Genomic DNA, 17604 nt, shown 5'->3' with positions numbered 1-17604 from the left:
TGGTCCTTGCTCAGGGTTTAATCAAATAGGAATTAACTTGCCTTTGGATAGGAGAATCATGTATAGCCAGATTTTTAAAAATACACAAAGATGGCCAGGTGCAGTGGCTCACCCCTATAATGCTAGCACTTTGGGAGGCTAAAGTGGGTGGACCACAAGGTCAAAAGATTGAGACCATCCTGGCCAACATGGTGAAACCCCACCTTTACTAAAAATACAAAAAAATTAGCTGGCACAATGGTGTGCTCCTGTAGTCCCAGGTACTTGGGAAGCTGAGGCAGGAGAGTTGCTTGAAGCCGAGAGGCGGAGGTTGCAGTGAGCCAAGATCGCACCACTGCACTCCAGCCTGGTGACAGAGCGACACTCCGTCTCAAAAAAAAAAAAAAAAAAATGCACAAAGATGATCACTGGAGACAGTAAAATCTAATCTCTCCACTGGATGGTTCAGTTAAAGGACTGAGGTCGAAGTTCTTTGTCTTAGATCTGGGTCTGTTGGATGACAATGAGCAATTTCATAACCCGGTTTGCTCTCTTCCCCTTTCTAAGGGGCAGACCCCCTCCTGTCCTGCACGTGTTAATCACACATTTTAAGGCACCAATCTGAGACAAAATGGGGGGTTAATAAAAGGCTAAGGTGGTCAATCCCAATCTTGCAGCCCCACCAGCACAAAATACACAGCCCTCCAGGCAGGCTGCTCAGGCCGGGTGCCATGATGGAAAGCCAGTCACTTACCGTGGCTGCTCCTTCTTTTGGCCAGGCCTCAGTTTCCCCACTTGTAACCCAAGGGAACTGGTCTGGAAAATTTCTAAGGGCCCTAGAGTCTATCTAGCCCATCCCGCTCTGATCCCTCTTGGAGGTTCATGCTCTACGCTTCTCTGGTGGAAAGGCAATGGTAGAAGTCATCATTTCTGGAAACTCGAGAGATTTCATTCACTTTTTTCCTTCTTGGGAAGAGGAAAAAAATGCACAAAGTACAGGACCTATTGCCATGATGGAGAAAGTATTTTAAAAGTTTGTATACGTCTAAAAGTGTCCATCCAGTTGTCAATGTGGGATGTGGCTGTTTGCTTTAGGTACATCTGGACAAGAACGTTTAATATGCAAATGCCTTTTCCCATCGCTAGTGACTTGATAACAATTCCCATCATGTGCACAGCACTTTACAGTTTAGAATGCGCTTCCTGTATTCGGTATCCCATGAAGTTCCCACGGTCAGCCTGTGGAAAGGGCGGGGTGGAGGGGATTGGTCCTGTTTTGCAGATGAGTAAACCGAGGCTCAGGATGGTGAAGCAACCTGCTGTCAATCACCCAGAAATCCCAGGAGGAAAAAGAGGGGAGACCACGTGGCCCTGATTCCTGCTCCATGGCCCAAGCAAGCTGCTCCCTGCGCACCTCCCAGGCAGGTTCACGTGCAGCAGAGCTGGGCGTCAGTCCCTATTTGCTTATGCAAGAAATCTCTGTAACTGAAGGCAAGGTCACCCATCCCATCATCAGAAATTCTCAAAACTCAAGACTAAAGTCTCCCTGAGGAATAAACGACTGATTCAAGTTTGTTCTATATTCCAAAGATCAGGCCTGGATCAGATTGTGGTTCTAGAAGCCTCTGTCCCTCACCATCTTGGCTAAAGTCACTCTGGCTGCATTATTGAAGGCGCCACCACCAGGCTCTTGGCTATAAACCCCCATCCCAAGCCCTGGCTGATGTGCATTAGCCTCGGCGTCATAACACTCAGAAGTGTCCTTACTCAGACATACCCTTCATCTTAATTTGTAAGAAGAGGACTCTTGGGAGGCTGCTAGTGAATTTGCATTTAATAGGCAGACTGCTAAGGGCCTTGGTGGTGCCTTCACTGCATTTATCAGAACACAACAAAAGGATGCATTGAGAAGCAGATGGGTATTGACAGGCATGCGGGGCAAACCACAGCGGGAGGAATCCAACCGTACCATGCTGTCTGTAGATAGGGGGTTTCCTATAGATGTTATCTTTTACGCCAGTGTCTGGGGAAGAAGAAAGAAAAAAAAGGAGAGAACAGGAGGGTAAGCAGCAAGTTGTGATGGTTTCTGTTCTACAGCTTTTTGTAAGCAACAAGCACTCACCCAGATTTAGAATCATCAGGCAGGAACTGGCACCCAGCGAGCGACAGACACCCAGGCCCCAGATCAAGCCTCCCTGACTCCAGATGCCACCCTCATCTGCAGGAGATGGGGCAGCAGCCAGGAACCTTGTGGCCCCCCAGGAAGTGCAGCCAGCTCAGACAGCCCTTTTCCTTCACCCCATTCCTAGGAGGACAAGTGTATCTCCCTGCCGTTTGTGGGACTTTGGAAGAAACTCAAACACACATCGGTTTGGGGTTGTGAAAACCCGTCTGATGGTTTTAAAGAATCTCAGCGTCTGGGGAGCAGTGGAGGAGCCTGGAGTGTCGTCTGGCACCTGCTGAGTCAAGGCAAGCTGACAGTTTGGGTGTGGCCAGTTTCGGTGTGGACAGTTTCGGTGTGAGGAGCCCAGCCAGCGTGTCCCGGAGCCTACCTGGGACGTGGAAGTGGCGAGGTGCCTGCTGGTAGGTGGAGGGGGGCGGCTTGCTGTCAGAGAGCACGGAGAGGCTGGGGGTGCTCCGGCCACTTTCACTGCCTCCAGACGGAAGGGCAAAGGCAGCAGATAGAAGGGGAAACGGGAAAGCAAAGTAGAATATTTCAAGCATGAAAAGCTTACTCGCAGTGAGCCCCATCTCTCCTGTCTGGTGGAGCAGCCCAGATCCCCTGCCCAGGGGAAGGAGTGTGGGCCTCATCCACATTCCCAGACTGTGTCCAAGGACTTGCTAATCCAACCCTGAGTTGAAGTCTGTCCAGGGTCCCAAGGCAGAGGAGCGACACTGCTGAGGGCACAGGGCTGGGCGGTGAGCTAAGAACACCTTAGGGGGTTCACTCCATCTGCGCCTCTGCGTCCTGGCTGGTGTTTGAATCCAGCCAACCGCAAATTCGCCAAAACAAAGGCCCCTCTTCCTAATTAACCTTGTATATAAACATGCTATTTTCCTTGCGAATCTACAAATTAGCCGCTCAGAATAGGATTAAAGCACTAAAATGATCAAAATTATCCTTAAAAGCCATTGAGTAAAATTTTGCCAGCTGCAGAAGACAAGAAAAGAAGAGTATCCATCCATTACCACATTCCTTTTTTTTTTTTTGGGGGGACATGGTCTCACTCTATCACCCAGGCTGGAATGCAGTGGCACAATCACGGCTCTGCAGGGTGCAGGCTTCACCTCCTGGGCTCAAGCCATCTTCCCACCTTGGTCTCCCGAGTCGCTGGGACCACAGGTGTGCACCACCACGCCTGGCTAATTTTTTTAATTTTGTAAAGATGGGGTTTTGCCATGTTGCCCTGGCTGGTCTTGAACTCCTGGGCTCAAGCAATCCGCCCACCTCTACCTCCCAAGGTGCTGGGATTACAGACGTGAGCCATCGCGCCCTGGCCACATTCTTAAATACAACTGTTTTTTGGCAGATTAAATGGAAAGCATCCTCTGACCCTGCTTCAATTGCTGAGCTCACCTGGAACTATAATTCTGTTTTGCAAACAAGGTTGGATTATCAAGTCACTCATCCAGAGGGCCGAGGTGACCCGGGTGACGCCCCTCCCCCCACACCTGTTTGGGGAATGAGGTGACAGACAGATGCGGGGTATTGAACGCTTGTGATGAGAGAAGGTGTACGCTCGCTGCAGAAGACACTCCCAAGGCCCCGTTCCTCCCTCCTGCCAGCCCCAGGAAGCCCGCTCAGCACTAGGCAACGGGCTGCAAGGGGAAAGGCGCTCTTCACCTGAGAACGTTCCCTCAAGCTGCACAGCCTTTCAGAGCAGCAGGACCCTGCAGTGACATCGAAATGAAACAGAAACAGAACTTCTGCGGTGGGTGAGTGATGTGCTGGGCCTGAAGGTGGACTGGCCAGGGACCCCACAGTGGACTCGTGAGGAGGGCTCAACAGACGCTGGCCCAGAGAGGGGCTCTTGCCTGGTGGTGGGCTGCATGCAGCGGGAGGTCATCTAGGAGCAGGGTGGCCCCAGCCAGGCTGATGCCATAGAAGGCACTGCAGGCTCTAACTTTGAGCATTTTCTTGTGCTTGGACATGGGTGCTGATTTTGCCTGTCAATGCTGATGGAGTGTCAGATAACTGCCCTTCCCTTAGCAACCTCCCTCCAGAACAGCATGGAACCTTCTAGAGCCTCAGTTGGCTCTACAGGTGCCCTTGCTGGCCATGGCACCCTTGCCAGTCAGGTCACGCTCATCAGGATACTCCATGGTGGACTCCTGCACCTGCTGGTGGTGGCAGGGGCCTCAGAGCAGGGAGACTGGACTCACGTGCCAGGAAAGGACACCGCAGATCCCTCCTACTTACTGACTACGGCTGTGCTAGACCCATCCTCAGTGGCAGCAAAACAGGGCGGGTTTTAAAAACTGCACCCACACGAACTCTGAACAGAGGAAGATGGTTTGCTTCAGGCACCATCTCTAAGCTGTGTGTGCTCTTAGCACAGCCCGTGGACCTGGGAGGCCCGGAAGGGCTTGTTTCTTCCTATCTGAAATCATGGCCCCTGATCTGCCTCAGCCCACACTCAGTGGGCCAAGGATCTAACACATCACAGTGTACCTGTCCCTCCCTGGTTCCCAGCCACAGGGCAGCATCCCCTGAAGTTTCAAACCAGAGTCTGGACACATGTGCATGTCTATTTGAGGAGGGTCCAGAGACTCATCAGCTTTCATCAGATACTTGGAGGGGCCTGAGGCCGCAGGGAAGCTGGGGACACAGCCATGGTGGGCCACCTCACTCCAGCCCCCCGGGGCCCTCTAACACCAGCCCAAGTCCTGCCACCTCGGACCCTCCCTCCCAGCACCCCACCCCTCGATGAGTGTCCTCTCCAGGGCTTCCCACCTGTCCGGACCCTTCCAGGGTCCAGGTTCAGGCTCTGCCTCCTCTGCTCAGCCTTCTGGGAGGACAGTCTACAAGGACCTCTCCCTCCTCTGCACTCATGCCTGGCTGCTCCCTGTGAGGATTCGTTGGAACAAAATGCATCGCCAGCTTCCACCTGGAGCACTGTGCTGCTAGGCTCACATCCCAGGGGGCTTCTGATATGCTACAGACGGGGATGCTTCAGCATCCTTTAACCTGGGATGCTGCCTGTTAGGAGAGGAGCAGCTTCAGCCCTTTCGAAAAGTCTTCCTTCTCCTCCTCTTCTTCCTCCACTTTTTCCTCTTCCTCCTCCTCCTCCTCTTTCTTCTCTACTTTTTCCTCTTCCTCCCTCTCCTCCTCTCCTCTTCCATCTTTTTAAAATCTCAGTAAATGTTTCATTAGGAACAGCTTCAGGTAGTCCAGGGGGCTCCTGCACCCTCCTGGCCCGCGTCCCTGCCGTCCCCTCTCCCATCACTAGGGCATGCCCACAGATTGGTGCCACCTGCATGCCACATGGGATTCGGGTTTCCCCAGGTGTCACCTGATGTTCTTCTGCTCCAGGATCCCACCCAGGAAACATGACGTTTGGTCAGCACGTCTCCCGAGGCTCCTCTCGGCTGCGACCTTTTGCAGACGTTCCTTGTGTCTGAGGACTCTGGCAGTTGTGAGGAGGGCTGCTGAGGGTTTTTGCCTGATGTTTTCTCATGGAGATACTGGGCTTATGGGGTTGGGAAGGAAGCCCACGAGGTGAAGTGTCCTTACTGCGTCCTATCAAGGGCACCTGCTGTCAGCAGAGCGGATCACTGGCCGTGGCGGCCTTGCTGACCGGGTCATGCTCGTCAGCCATGGTGGCCCACTCCACAGTGGACTTGCTCCTTCTCTCCCCTCCCACGTGGCGCTCTCGGGAAGGAGCCACTCTGTGTAGCCCACGCTTGTCCACATGGCAGGAGTGGAAGTTACGACCCCCTCCTGGAGGATGAGGCATCTGCTCACGTTATTTGGAATTCCTCTGTGTGGGAGATCTCGCTTTCTCTCCATTTATTTGTTTCCTCAACATTTATGTAGATCCGTGTGGACTGATGGCTCTTGCTATTATACTCTAGTTTACAATCCAATGCCACATCCTTCATCGTGGTGCTCCCAGTGGCCCAGTGTGTCCCTGGTGCTGGCTCAGCTGGCTCCTGCGGAGCCTCCTCCAGGTCACACCACAGACAGGCCAGTTGGCGGCCACGGGCAGGCCGGGTAGGATGATGCTCATGCTGCAAAGCACAGCCACACCCTGAGTCCTCGACCACAATCACCCTGAGGACGATGCTTCAGAGATGAGGCCCTTTTGCAGCTGAGGGAATGGCCACTCAGCAAGATGAAGAGGTGCTGCTGGGGTCTGGGCAGTGGAGGGTGCGGGCCTGGACCTGAGGCTCCATCCCAGGGCCCCTCCCTCCTTCCTTCTCAGGCCAGGGGTTCACAGTGGGCCCACCGCTCAGCACATGGAGGCTGCCTGGCCAGCGGCTTCAGCAGCGCCGACTCCCCTCCCAGCCTACACCTGCCCGCCTCCGCTGTCGGCTCCTCCACAGGGGACACGCCAGGGACTGAAATTCACACACAGGTGCCCACGACTATGGCCAGCACCTCTCCGGAAGCTGGGTCTTGGTGGGAACGTGTGCCAGGGTTGAGGCCCTGCCAGCATTTGGTGGGGGGTGAGGCCAGGCCTTGCCTCGAGGAGCTGCCCCCCTACAGTGCCATCCAGAGGGAAATGTCCACTGAGAGGGGCCAGAGACACCAGAGGAGCCCATGGAGCAAACAGAAAGGGCTTTCCCAGAGGGCAGGCGACGCTGCCTGGTGTCCAGCTGACCCCTGGGGGCTGCCACCAGGAGGTCCTAGGCTGGGACACACTGGAGCCGATGGCTGCAGAGAAGGACAGGCACCTTCATGTGGCCTGTGAGGTCAACCCAGGACCTGAGGGTGAACACAATTTGTGAACGGGGCCCCGGGTAGAAGCCTGACCTTGGGCTCTGCCAGAAGGAGCTTTGGGATCTTGGCCAGTGGCTTTTTTCTGAGCCTCAGTTCCCTCAGGAGTACATTCTGGAAAGAGGCTGGGTGTTCCCAAGGTCACGGACAGGCTGGGGAGTCTTGTAGGGCACAGCATGGGTGCCAGGCTCCGCCACACCGGACACCAGAGAGGTGGCCAGGTGGCTTTGTGTGATTTCTTTTTTCTGTTTTTTTTGAGATGTAGTCTCACTCTGTTGCCCAGGCTGGATGGAGTGCAGTGGCTCAGTCTCAGCTCACTGCAACCTCCACCTTCTGGGTTCAAGCAATCCTCCCGCCTCAGACTCCCTAATAGCTGGGACCACAGGTGTGCCACCATGCCCGGCTAATTTTTTTATTTTTAGTAGAGACATGGTTTCACCATGTTGGTCAGGCTGGTCTCGAACTCCTGACCTCAGGTGATCTCCCCACCTTGGCCTCCCAAAGTGCTGGGATTACAGGTGTGAGCCACCACGCATGGCCTCGTGTGATTTCTGAACGAAGGGCACTAGCAGGCAATGTGACTGGGGGAACCAGGGCAGAGATGGGCATCAAAGAGGCAAAAACCTGGCCCCACCCAGGGGAGGTCTTAAAGGGACGGTGCCTCCTGGCCCCGGGAAATGCTCTTGGAGGGGTTGTGGCATAGACAGCTTCGGAGACACATTGTGGTGGGGGGGTGGTGGGTAGGTGGGCAGCCTCCAAGCTCTTCTGCTACAAGGTGTAGAAGGAAGGGGAGGGGGCTGCCAGTCCTTGGCCTCTCTCCTTGGCTGTCTCAGGAGCTGAGGAGGGGGCTGCTCCCCAGGGGGCCTGTCCTGGGCCTTCCTCATCCTGAAGTGGTAAGAATTAGACGGTGGACACTCAGGACGGGGCAGAGGAGGGGAGGGTCGCCAGGGCCGGCTCTGGCTCTAGGCCCCACAGAGGCTGCTCACAGGGGCTGCCTGGGGAGCGGGGTGAGCCTGCCCTCGGCTCTGGCCACGTCTCTCTCAGGGACTCACAGTTGGGACAGCCACACCAGCAGAAGGGCTGAAGGTGGGAGGAGAGCCGGGTGTCCAGGGCCTCCTGGCATGGAGCAAGAAGAGAAGCGGCATCTCCTTGGGTGCCCCGCCATGACTCACCCAAATGGTTGATTCACTCTGAGTTTCGGGACCGCCCCCTGCCACATGACTGCCGTGGACCACACGCAGCAAAGCCCCTGCTCCTGTTCTGGGGAGGGGCCCTTTCTGGCTTTGCTTGTTTGTTTGTTGTTGTCTGAGACAGGGTCTTACTCTGTTGCCCAGGCTGCAGTGCAGTGGCACAATCGTAGCTCACTGCAGTTCAAACTCCCGGGCCGAAGCAATCCTCACACCTCAGCCTTCCGAGGAATTGGGATTACTGGCATGCACCACCATGCCCGGCTTTTTTTTTTTTTTTTTTTCAGACAAAGGGTCTCACTAGGTTTCCCAGGCTGGTCTTAAACTCTTGGCCTCAAGTGATTCTCCTGCTTGGGCCTCCCAAAGCAGTGGGATTACAGGTATGAGCCATTGCGCCCAGGTGAGGACTTTGCTTCTTCTCAAAGGAGTCAGATCATCCCAAAGCTGTAGGGACAGGTCCTCAGAAAAGTGAGGATGGCCATGTCCATCGGTGGCTAGGAACTCTCAGCAGGCCACGGGGCCTGCCCAAAGCAATGATGATGAGGTACACGGAGAGGTGTGCAGGTCCGAATGAAGCCCGTTTGGTGACCATCCAATGATGGAGAGTCCAGCTGCCTGCCCCACCTTCTCGCTCCCTGCGGCCTGGGAGGCTTTTCCAGAGACATTCCCACTCAGCAGCTGCTCAGGATGGGGAATTATTGCATCGCTTGGGGAATTGGCAAGAACATCATTGCTGCCTCCTCTGACGTTCTGAGTCTTTCTGTGGTGCACCAGTCAGCTGGGGCTGTGTCATGAAATACCACAGCCTGCGTGGCTTAAACAACAGGCATATTTCCCCTCACAGCGCTGGGGGCTGCACATCTCTGAGCCAGGTCTGGTAGGGCGTGGCTTCTCCTGAGACTTTTTTTTTCCTGGCTTGCAGACATCGCTGTATCTGCAGTGGCCTTTTACCTGAGTGTGTGTGGAGAGGGAGCGAGCTTTGGCGTCTCTTCTCTTCTTATAAAGATGTCAGTACTATGGGATCTGGGCCCACCCTGAGGACCTCATCTAACTGATCACCTCTTTAAAGGCCCCCTCTACAGATATAGTCACATCAGGGATTAGGGCTCTATGAATGTGGGGGATGCGTTTTTCAGTCCGCAGCATACAGGAAAACATGAGTGTGGCTGTTTCCCTGTGAGACCTGCATGTGGGTGCCCGTGCAGGGATGTGGGTGGCTTATCTACTCCTGGAAGAGCCGAGAGTTGGAGCCACACTGGGTGTGAACCCTGCCCTGGGCCCAGGAGCTCTGGGGCTGTGGAAGAGTCAGGGCCCTCTGTAAAGCGTAGCTTCTGCTCCTGAACACAAACCGTGAGAGCACCTGCAACCCCCCGGCTGACACATGAAATCAGAGGTGGTGACTTGGGTAAGGGTTCTGAGGACAAAGCCTGTGGGCGGGTGTGCAGGAACCCTGGTCCCCTCTTCCTGTAGCTTTCCAAGCCCTCTCTCCCTTCTGTTCCTTTATGTAACAAGGTACCTAAGTTTTCCTTCCAGGAACATTTGCACACGGACACACGGAGCCAGACGCACAAGACACACACAGTGAGAGGCACAGGGCATGAAACAGGGGCTCCGGTGAAGCCATGCAGCAGACATGGACAGCGAGCACACAGACGCCGGGTGTGGACACCCGTGAGCACCCACAGCCCACATCACTGCGTGCCTTACCTCGGAAGTAGGGGATGTAATGATGTCTGAACACGGATGTAGGGCTTGGGTGTTGGGACAGGGAGAGGCAGCTACTGGTACCCACACTCACAGTACCAGCTACGGGGTAACAGAGAGCAAGTCAGAGTCAACCTGGGCTGGCTGGTGCAAAGCCACACATATTCCTCATCTCCACTCTGCTACGAACACTGTTGCTTCCTCTCACGAGGAATGCACAACTTTTTGCACCTGAAGGGGGTCACCAAACATGCTTTAGACCACTCTCCTCCAGGAGCGAGGAAACCAGACCTCAGAGGACCAGGCAGAGGCCCAGGCTGCTGCATAGGAGCCTTAGGCTGGGGGTCCCCAGGGGGGGTTAGGCCCCCAGCCAGGCCTGTCGCTTAGCATTGGGGGTCTCCTGGGGATCAAGGACTCAGCTGGAGAGCAGTTCAGGGAGTGGTCTGCCACCAGACATTGTCACCAGACTTGCCCGGCGAGATGCAAGCTTGGCTCTCGGGTTAGCCTGGGCCAAGCGCAGTCAACAAGCCCAGGCTGTCCTTGTGCTATGGGGATTGAGCCAGCAAAGGGCCCTTTGGACGAGGAGCTCAATAAAGTTGGCTGCCCTTAGCTCACCTGCTCACCTGCTCGCTCACTCACTCATTTATTCACTCATTCATTCACTCACTCACTCATTCACTCACTCACTCACTTACTTGCTCACTCACTCAATCACTCATTCACTCACTCTTTCATTGCCTTATTTGCTCACTCATTCATTCAATCACTCATTTACTCGCTGACTCATTCATTAATTCATTCACTCACCAATTCACTCATTCACTTGCTCACTCACTCCTTCAATCACTCATTCACTCACTCACTCACTCATTCCCTTACTTGCTCACTCATTCAATCACTCATTCACTCACTGACTCATTCACTCACTCATTCATTCAACTTGCTCACTCATTCCTTCACTCACTAATTCACTCATTCATGCACTCACTCACTCATTCACTCATTCACTCTCTCATTCACTCATGCACTCACTCCTTTACCCACTTTCTCAACATTTATTGAGCAGAATGTACCAGGCACATTGAAAGGAGTTAATGGAAATAACTTTGCAAATGAATGAGTTTTGATTTTTCCACAAAGGCTGCAAAAATAAGAGCCATAGTCCATGGATGTATAAATGGAGGCATGCGGCAGCTGGCCAGGAAGGAAGCAGCTTGGAAAAATCCCTCAAAAGGCAGTGTCTGTGTGGAGCGTCCCTGCTGTGGCTTTGACACGCTCAGGGGGTCGAGGAGTTTCACAGCTACAGGGATTGATACACAGCTGGGCGCCAGGCAGGGGACGAGGTGACGCGTGTGGAAAGGACCTGCCTCGGGGCTCTCTCCTGACTGGCGGGGGCCTCTCATGCATTCTCCCATGAGGACAGCTGTCACTGGGTGATCAACCTAGCCACAGGTGAAATGTTAATGGGCTTTATTTTTCCACCACTGACTTTGCTTTCCCAGCTCAAGTCTTCTGAGACCCACGTGAGCTTGCAGCCTGCCGACGTCTGCTCTCCTAACACATATGCTGTCTTATCTTCCTGACATCTCTTGCCACCAAATCATTAGCTGGAATCTAAGCTCTCAGTGTGTGCTCCCCAGGCTGTGTGCTCCACGGAGGGCTCCGCCAACCAGCAGGGCAGCCTCTGCAGCTCACCTCGCCCCAAGGCATGAGGAGGTCCTTTTCTTTATGCCACTAAATGAACAGGTTCTCAGCCACCCACCCGCTGGCAATCCCACCTATTTCCATCATGTTTCCAGTTGCATAAGAAAAAGGCCACTTATAACAGGAAAAAAAAAAAAAAAAAAACAAGGAAAAGGACAGCATCCTTGCGGGCTCAGAGGAACCAGGGGGCCAAGTACCTGGACGGCTGTAGTGCTGTGGTGACCGTGAGGTGGGAGTGTAGCGCCCGAGGCTCACCGACCCTGTGGAGCTTGGGCTGGAGGTCCGGCACTGCTTGTAGGACCGGTCATCCTGATCACCCTGGGAGGGAAGATGCAGCTTGTGAACATTCAAGCCGGGAGCACTGTCCACCCCTTGTCCACCCATACCCCCACACCATTTGGTGTTTGCCCTCCTGACCCAAGTGGATGACTCAACGTGGCCCCGTGTGAGAATCTCCTGCACCTGTCAGGGCAGGTCTGAAGAGCCGAGTGGGGCTGGTGTGGTGCAGACACACTCCCCGCTGTGCCTGCTGGATCCTCGCCACAGGGTGTGGTACAGGGACCCACTGGCGGGGATCCCCCATCTTCTCCTCCTGATGGTGGGGGCTCCAGCTTCATCCTCCAGGTCTCCTCCTGCCTGACCCTCACCAGCGCCCAGCTCTTAGAACACAGTGTGAGAACCATGGAGACTCCCCGAGTCCTGAGGGGGGCTTCTCACGTGTGAACTGGGGGCTCTAACGGCCCTGGAGGCACATTTGGAGGTAGAAAGTTACTCCACCCCAGGCCGGGAAGCCCAGTTGAGTCAGACCCACAAGCACCAACATGGCAGACTTCATCCAAGCAGGAGCAGCTGTTTGCAGCAGGCAGAGTGGGAGGCAGGTGGCGAGGGGTGGCGTGGCACCGTGGCACGGGGGAGAGCAGGCTGCCTGGCCCACCACAGCTTGGCATGCTGTCCCGGGTCATTACATGGCCCAGCCCAGTGTCCTGCTGCAGGGTGGAGGCTGCTGTTTTGCCCTCAAGGCCAGCACTGTGATGAGCAAAGGAATTCCCAGTCTGGGCCCATGGCTCCCCTGGCCTGTCAGAGCGTGTCTCCCACCTCAAGGCGTGCTGTCCCTAACGCCTGCCTGGTGCGCCACCTCCATGCGCTCAGGCCAGCCCTCATGCTAGGTTCCTACCTGCGCTTCACCCTGCTCCCTTTGGCGACTGTCTAACTCCAGCCAGGGGTGCACTCTCTCGGGCGGGCTAGTGCCCTGCCTGTCTACCCCGGGCGTCCTCTGCACAGCCCTGTCCACCTTACAGGTGTCCTGGCTCCTTGTTCAGCCTGGACTCGGGGCTTCCAGCTACATGCGGGTTCGGCAGCTCCGTGCAAGTGGCCCCTTGTGTGTTTGGCCGTCACATCCTTGGATCCAAGGGTTTGATGCCCAGCTGCTGCTGGCTCTGCAGGTGGGCCATGTTCTTCCAGCAGAACAGCACCACCAAGGCCCACACTTGCCCTGTTCCTCTACCATCCCCCAGCACTGTGTCTATGGGGACAGGTTAAGGAGCCAAGTGGAGAAGCCAGGCAAGGGGCTCTGCGGAAGATTCCGGTTCTCCAAAGCTGTCAGGAGCTGGGGATGGCCTCAGCCTCGGACCACTCCTAAGGGCCGGATTGGAAATCCTGGCTGTGTGCAGGGAAGGCAGGAAGCAGGCAAGTCCCAGTGACGGTGGCCAAGGCCCTGTGTCCACAGTGATCACCTCTGGACCAGAAGCCTGCAGGCTGTGCACGGCTGTGCAGCCTCCCACTGAGCAAGTGTGCATGCTTTTGTGCCCCACTCTGGGGTATAGCCTGAGACAGGCACCTCTGCAGGGAGACCAGGTTCTTCCCAGGAGTGTGCTCTGTGTCAGAGAGACCCTGCACCTCATCTGGAAGGGGAGCTGACATCCCTCCCTCAGGGGTTCCCTGTGCAGGTAAATGAGGAGATGAAAAGATGCCCGGCCCCAGGCCTGGGACATCAAAAGTCACCGGTACACAGGAATCACTGCTCTAGGGATACAGCACCCAGGTACCATGGCCGTCACAGCTCCCATGGGGCAGGCTGTCTGGAGCAGGAGGCTGGAGAGCCCAGTGGGTGAGCATAGGCTCTGAGCCACCCGCTGGGCTGAAATCCTCCCGTACCTCATAGTGCGTGACCCTGGAAAGGTTATGTAACTTCCCTGTGCCTCAGTTTCTCTGCAGTAAACTGGGGAAAATCACAGAACTTGCCTCTGGGGGTTGTGGTGGGGGATGAATAAATATACATTTTTTTTTTTTTGAGATGGAGTCTCGCTCTGTCACCCAGGCTGCAGCGCAGTAGCGTGATCTCAGCTCACTGCAACTTCTGTCTTCCGCGCTCAAGAGATTCTCTTGCCTCGGCTTCCGAGTAGCTGGGATTACAGGTGCGTGTCACCATGCCTGGGTAATTTTTGTATTTTTAGTGGAGACGGGATTTCACTATGTTTTGGCCAGGCTGGTCTCAAACTCCTGACCTCTGGTGATCTGCCCACCTCGGCCTCCCAAAGTGCTGGGATTACAGGTGTGAGCCACCATGCCCAGCCTATGAAATGTTTACAATGGCATCAAGCATGGGGGAAGAGCTCAGGGCACGGCCACTGCCCAGGCTGTCTATTCCTGGCTACCATGACACCTTTCTGCTGTGGCCACCTGTGCAGCCGCACAGACTGCAGTCTGATTGGCAGCTCTCTATGTCACTGATTAATTTTGAGAAACAGAAAAAAAAAAAAAAAACTAGACTGCTAACAGTAAAAGCTCTTTTGTAGAGAGACACGTCCAGTGTTTCTCCACGAGGACTGGGCGCTTCCCATACATCCCACATGGAGGGGCAGGAGGCAGGAAGCGCTCCCAGGCTCAGCCAGGCTCCTGAATTTTCCCCTAAAGGAAGCCACGGCCCAGACCACGATCTGCTCAGGGGAGACCCGCGTCCCAGGCGGCCACATCCGCAGGGCTGGCAGACACACGGGGGAGGCATGCAGGTGCGGTGTGATCATAAAAATAACCAGCAGCCAGGAGGGTGCCCCACGTCACAAGGGCCATGTCCCCGGGCCCCATGGTGAAGAGCCACTGAGGAGGCCCTTCCCGGGGGTGCGGCTGGGTGGTTATGTTTATAACCCGGGCAGCAGCGCCACGGCAAGCGGGGGCAGGCGAGAGGGTGGTGGTTACCTCGGTCGGCGTTGGCGAGAGCAACTGAGGGGACTGTGGACACAACACACAAAGTGGCCGTTAGTGCTGGCGCCAGGCAGAGAGGGAGGAGGGCAGTTCCGTGACTGGCAGGCAACACAGGCGCAAACACCCACACAGAGCCCTGATCCTCCAGACAGGAAAAGAACTCTAACCCGAGAGACACAAGTCGGGGCTCCAGAACCTTCTCTTTGGAGAAACATGGTTAATTCTTCCCAGAGAAAGAGGCCCCCGGGGAAACTGATTTTTTGCCAATGAGCCCAGAGCTTGTCTCTACCTGGTCACCCCCATGTCCCACTGTTCTCCCTCAGAGACGTATTTTCCCAAAAGGAAGACACTGGCTCAGGGCATGGGCAGCAACATCCCGAGGGCCCATCACCTCGGTTTTCTCTGGACAAGAGAGAAAAGGTGCTCAGCAGAGACAGGTGACCAGGAGCCTTTGGGTTGGAGCCGGCTCTGCCGTGGGGGTCCTGGGGCCCTGGACAGCAGGCTGACCCGTCTCCCCAGGCTGGCACCCATCCACCACCACCTGCAGGGTTGGAGCCGGCTCTGCCATGGGGGCCCTGGGGCCCTAGACAGCAGGCTGACCCGTCTCCCCAGGCTGGCACCCCACCCACCACCACCTGCAGGGTTGGAGCCGGCTCTGCCATGGGGGCCCTGGGGCCCTAGACAGCAGGCTGACCCGTCTCCCCAGGCTGGCACCCACCCACCACCACCTGCACATATGTTCAGTGAGGGGCATGGAGGTGGGAGGGGCCCAGAAAGAGCACAGCCCTTGTGAGGCGAGCAAGCATCGGGAAAGAGAATGCCATTCCCATGGCAGAGCGGGGAGGCACTCTGTTCACAGGAACCACGGTTATTACAGCGCAATAACTCGACGGCCTCTGGGAGGCTGCCACGGGCCCTGTGCAGCCCTGTGCCACGGGAGGTGGGAAGCTGAAGGCCATGGGTGAAATGATGGAATCGAGGGAGAAACCCTCAGGCTGCTCCTGGCCATCGGCATAGAGGAAGTTCTGTATGGACACACCTGACCCAGGAGCCCAGCCCTGTCCACCTGCCGAGGCAGGCCCCATGGGGTCGCACTTTACGGCTGAGAGCGGAAGCTCACACACAGGTGCCAGTGTTTAGCAGAGCGGGGAGGCCAACCCAGGTCTCCCCAGAGGGAGAGGGTGACTCCTGAGCCACAGCCCCTCCCTTCCTGGCCCTTCTCTGCCCTCTGGGGACAGGTCCTGGGGTCAGGATCATCCATGGTTCATAGATGTCCTGCCATTTGAGAGGCGCAGCCCCAGAGAGGCTGAAAGAAACCTCAGTGACAACAGCTAAGGGCCCGTGTCCACTTGGGCCTGGAAGCTGTGTCCTGGTCATACCATGAGATCCTGGAGCAGGACAGGGAGTGATACCAGCCCACCCCCACACACATCACCTCTGCATGTGGCCCTTCATGGCCACAGGGCCCTCCCACAGGGACACACGCACTCAAACCAGGAAGGGGTGTGCCCGACGTCCCAAGGCTGCCAGGAGGTGGAGGAGGACCGTGAGGCCAGTCCTCTAGGCTTGAATCACACATCCCAGAGAGAGCGCCAGGATGTGCTGAGAAAATAGCCAGCACATCCTGTGGTCTTTGCGGGGAAGAAGGGACTGGATTTGGGTCTTAGCCCTGTGGCCAAGTCGCGAGTCCTCACGGACTCTCTTCCAGCATCTGCTCCAGGTGCAGACCAGATGTTGGACAATAAAGCCAACACACAGCCTGGGCATGTGGTAGATGGGTACAGGTGGGTGCAGTGGGTGGGTGCAGGTGAGTGCACGTAGGTGGATGTAGGTGGGTACAGGTAGTTGGGTATAGGTGGATGCACATGGGTGCAGGTAGGTGGTTGCAGGTGGGTGCAGGGAGGTATGTGGTAGGTGGGTGCAGGCAGGTGTCGGTAGGTGGGTGGTAGACAGGTGCAGGTGAGTGCAGGTGGGAGGGTGTGTGGTAGGTAGGTGCTGGTGGGTGGTAGGTGGGTGCAGGTGGGTGGGTGGTAGGTAGATGCAGGTGGGTGGTGGGTGGTAGGTAGGTGGGTGCAGGTGGGTGGGTGGGTGGTAGGTGGGTGCAGGTGGGTGGTGGGTGGTAGGTGTGCAGGTGGGTGGGTGCAGGTGGGTGGGTGCAGGCCGGTGGGTGGTAGGTAGGTGGGTGCAGGTGGGTGGTGGGTGGTAGGTAGGTGGGTGCAGGTGGGTGGGTGGTAGGTGGGTGCAGGTGGGTGGGTGGGTGGTAGGTGGGTGCAGGTGGGTGGGTGGGTGGTAGGTGGGTGCAGGTGGGTGGTGGGTGGGTGGGTGGTAGGTGGGTGGTAGGTGGGTGGTGGGTGGTGGGTGGTAGGTGGGTGCAGGTGGGTGGTGGGTGGTAGGTAGGTGCAGGTGGGTGGGTGGGTGGTAGGTGGGTGCAGGTGGGTGGTGGGTGGGTGGTAGGTAGGTGGGTGCAGGTGGTGGTGGGTGGTAGGTAGGTGGGTGCAGGTGGGTGGTGGGTGGTAGGTAGGTGGGTGCAGGGGGTGGTGAGTGGGTGGTAGGTGGGTGCAGGTGGGTGGTGGGTGGGTGGTAGGTGGGTGCAGGTGGGTGGTAGGTGGTAGATGTGTGCAGGTGGGTGGGTGGTAGGTGGGTGCAGGTGGGTGGGTGCAGGTTGGTGGGTGGTAGGTAGGTGGGTACAGGCCGGTGGGTGGTAGGTAGGTGGGTGCAGGTGGGTGGTGGGTGGTAGGTGGGTGCAGGTGGGTGGGTGGGTGGTAGATGGGTGCAGGTGGGTGGTGGGTGGTAGGTAGGCAGGTGGGTGGTGGGTGGTAGGTGGGTGCAGGTGGGTGGGTGGGTGGTAGGTGGGTGCAGGTGGGTGGTGGGTGGTAGGTGGGTGCAGGT

The 17604-nt window shown here is 56.4% G+C and overlaps 1 protein-coding gene across 7 annotated transcripts in view; it reads right to left on the bottom strand.

Moving 5' to 3' along the window:
* The window catches only part of ABLIM2 (actin binding LIM protein family member 2), a 190775-nt gene that overhangs the window by 51927 nt on the left and 121244 nt on the right, over positions 1–17604 (bottom strand). For 2 of the 7 annotated variants that reach the window (XM_054553664.2, XM_054553665.2), the window contains exons 11-13: positions 11712–11832; positions 2532–2633; positions 1949–2002 (exon numbers count right to left, since the gene is read on the bottom strand). In XM_054553664.2, the coding sequence (XP_054409639.2) occupies positions 1949–2002; positions 2532–2633; positions 11712–11832 (277 nt within the window). Of the gene's footprint in view, positions 1–1948; positions 2003–2531; positions 2634–9813; positions 9913–11711; positions 11833–14709; positions 14743–17604 lie in introns of all 7 variants that reach the window. The other 5 variants (XM_054553669.2, XM_054553670.2, XR_008524318.2 and 2 more) reach the window with 4 other exon arrangements.

This window comes from Pongo abelii, chromosome 3 (assembly GCF_028885655.2).
Source record: "Pongo abelii isolate AG06213 chromosome 3, NHGRI_mPonAbe1-v2.0_pri, whole genome shotgun sequence".
In the NCBI taxonomy this organism is placed as follows: Eukaryota; Metazoa; Chordata; class Mammalia; order Primates; family Hominidae; genus Pongo; species Pongo abelii.
The sequence above is the reverse complement of the archived record's forward strand: the minus strand, read 5'-3'. Positions and strand labels throughout refer to the sequence as shown.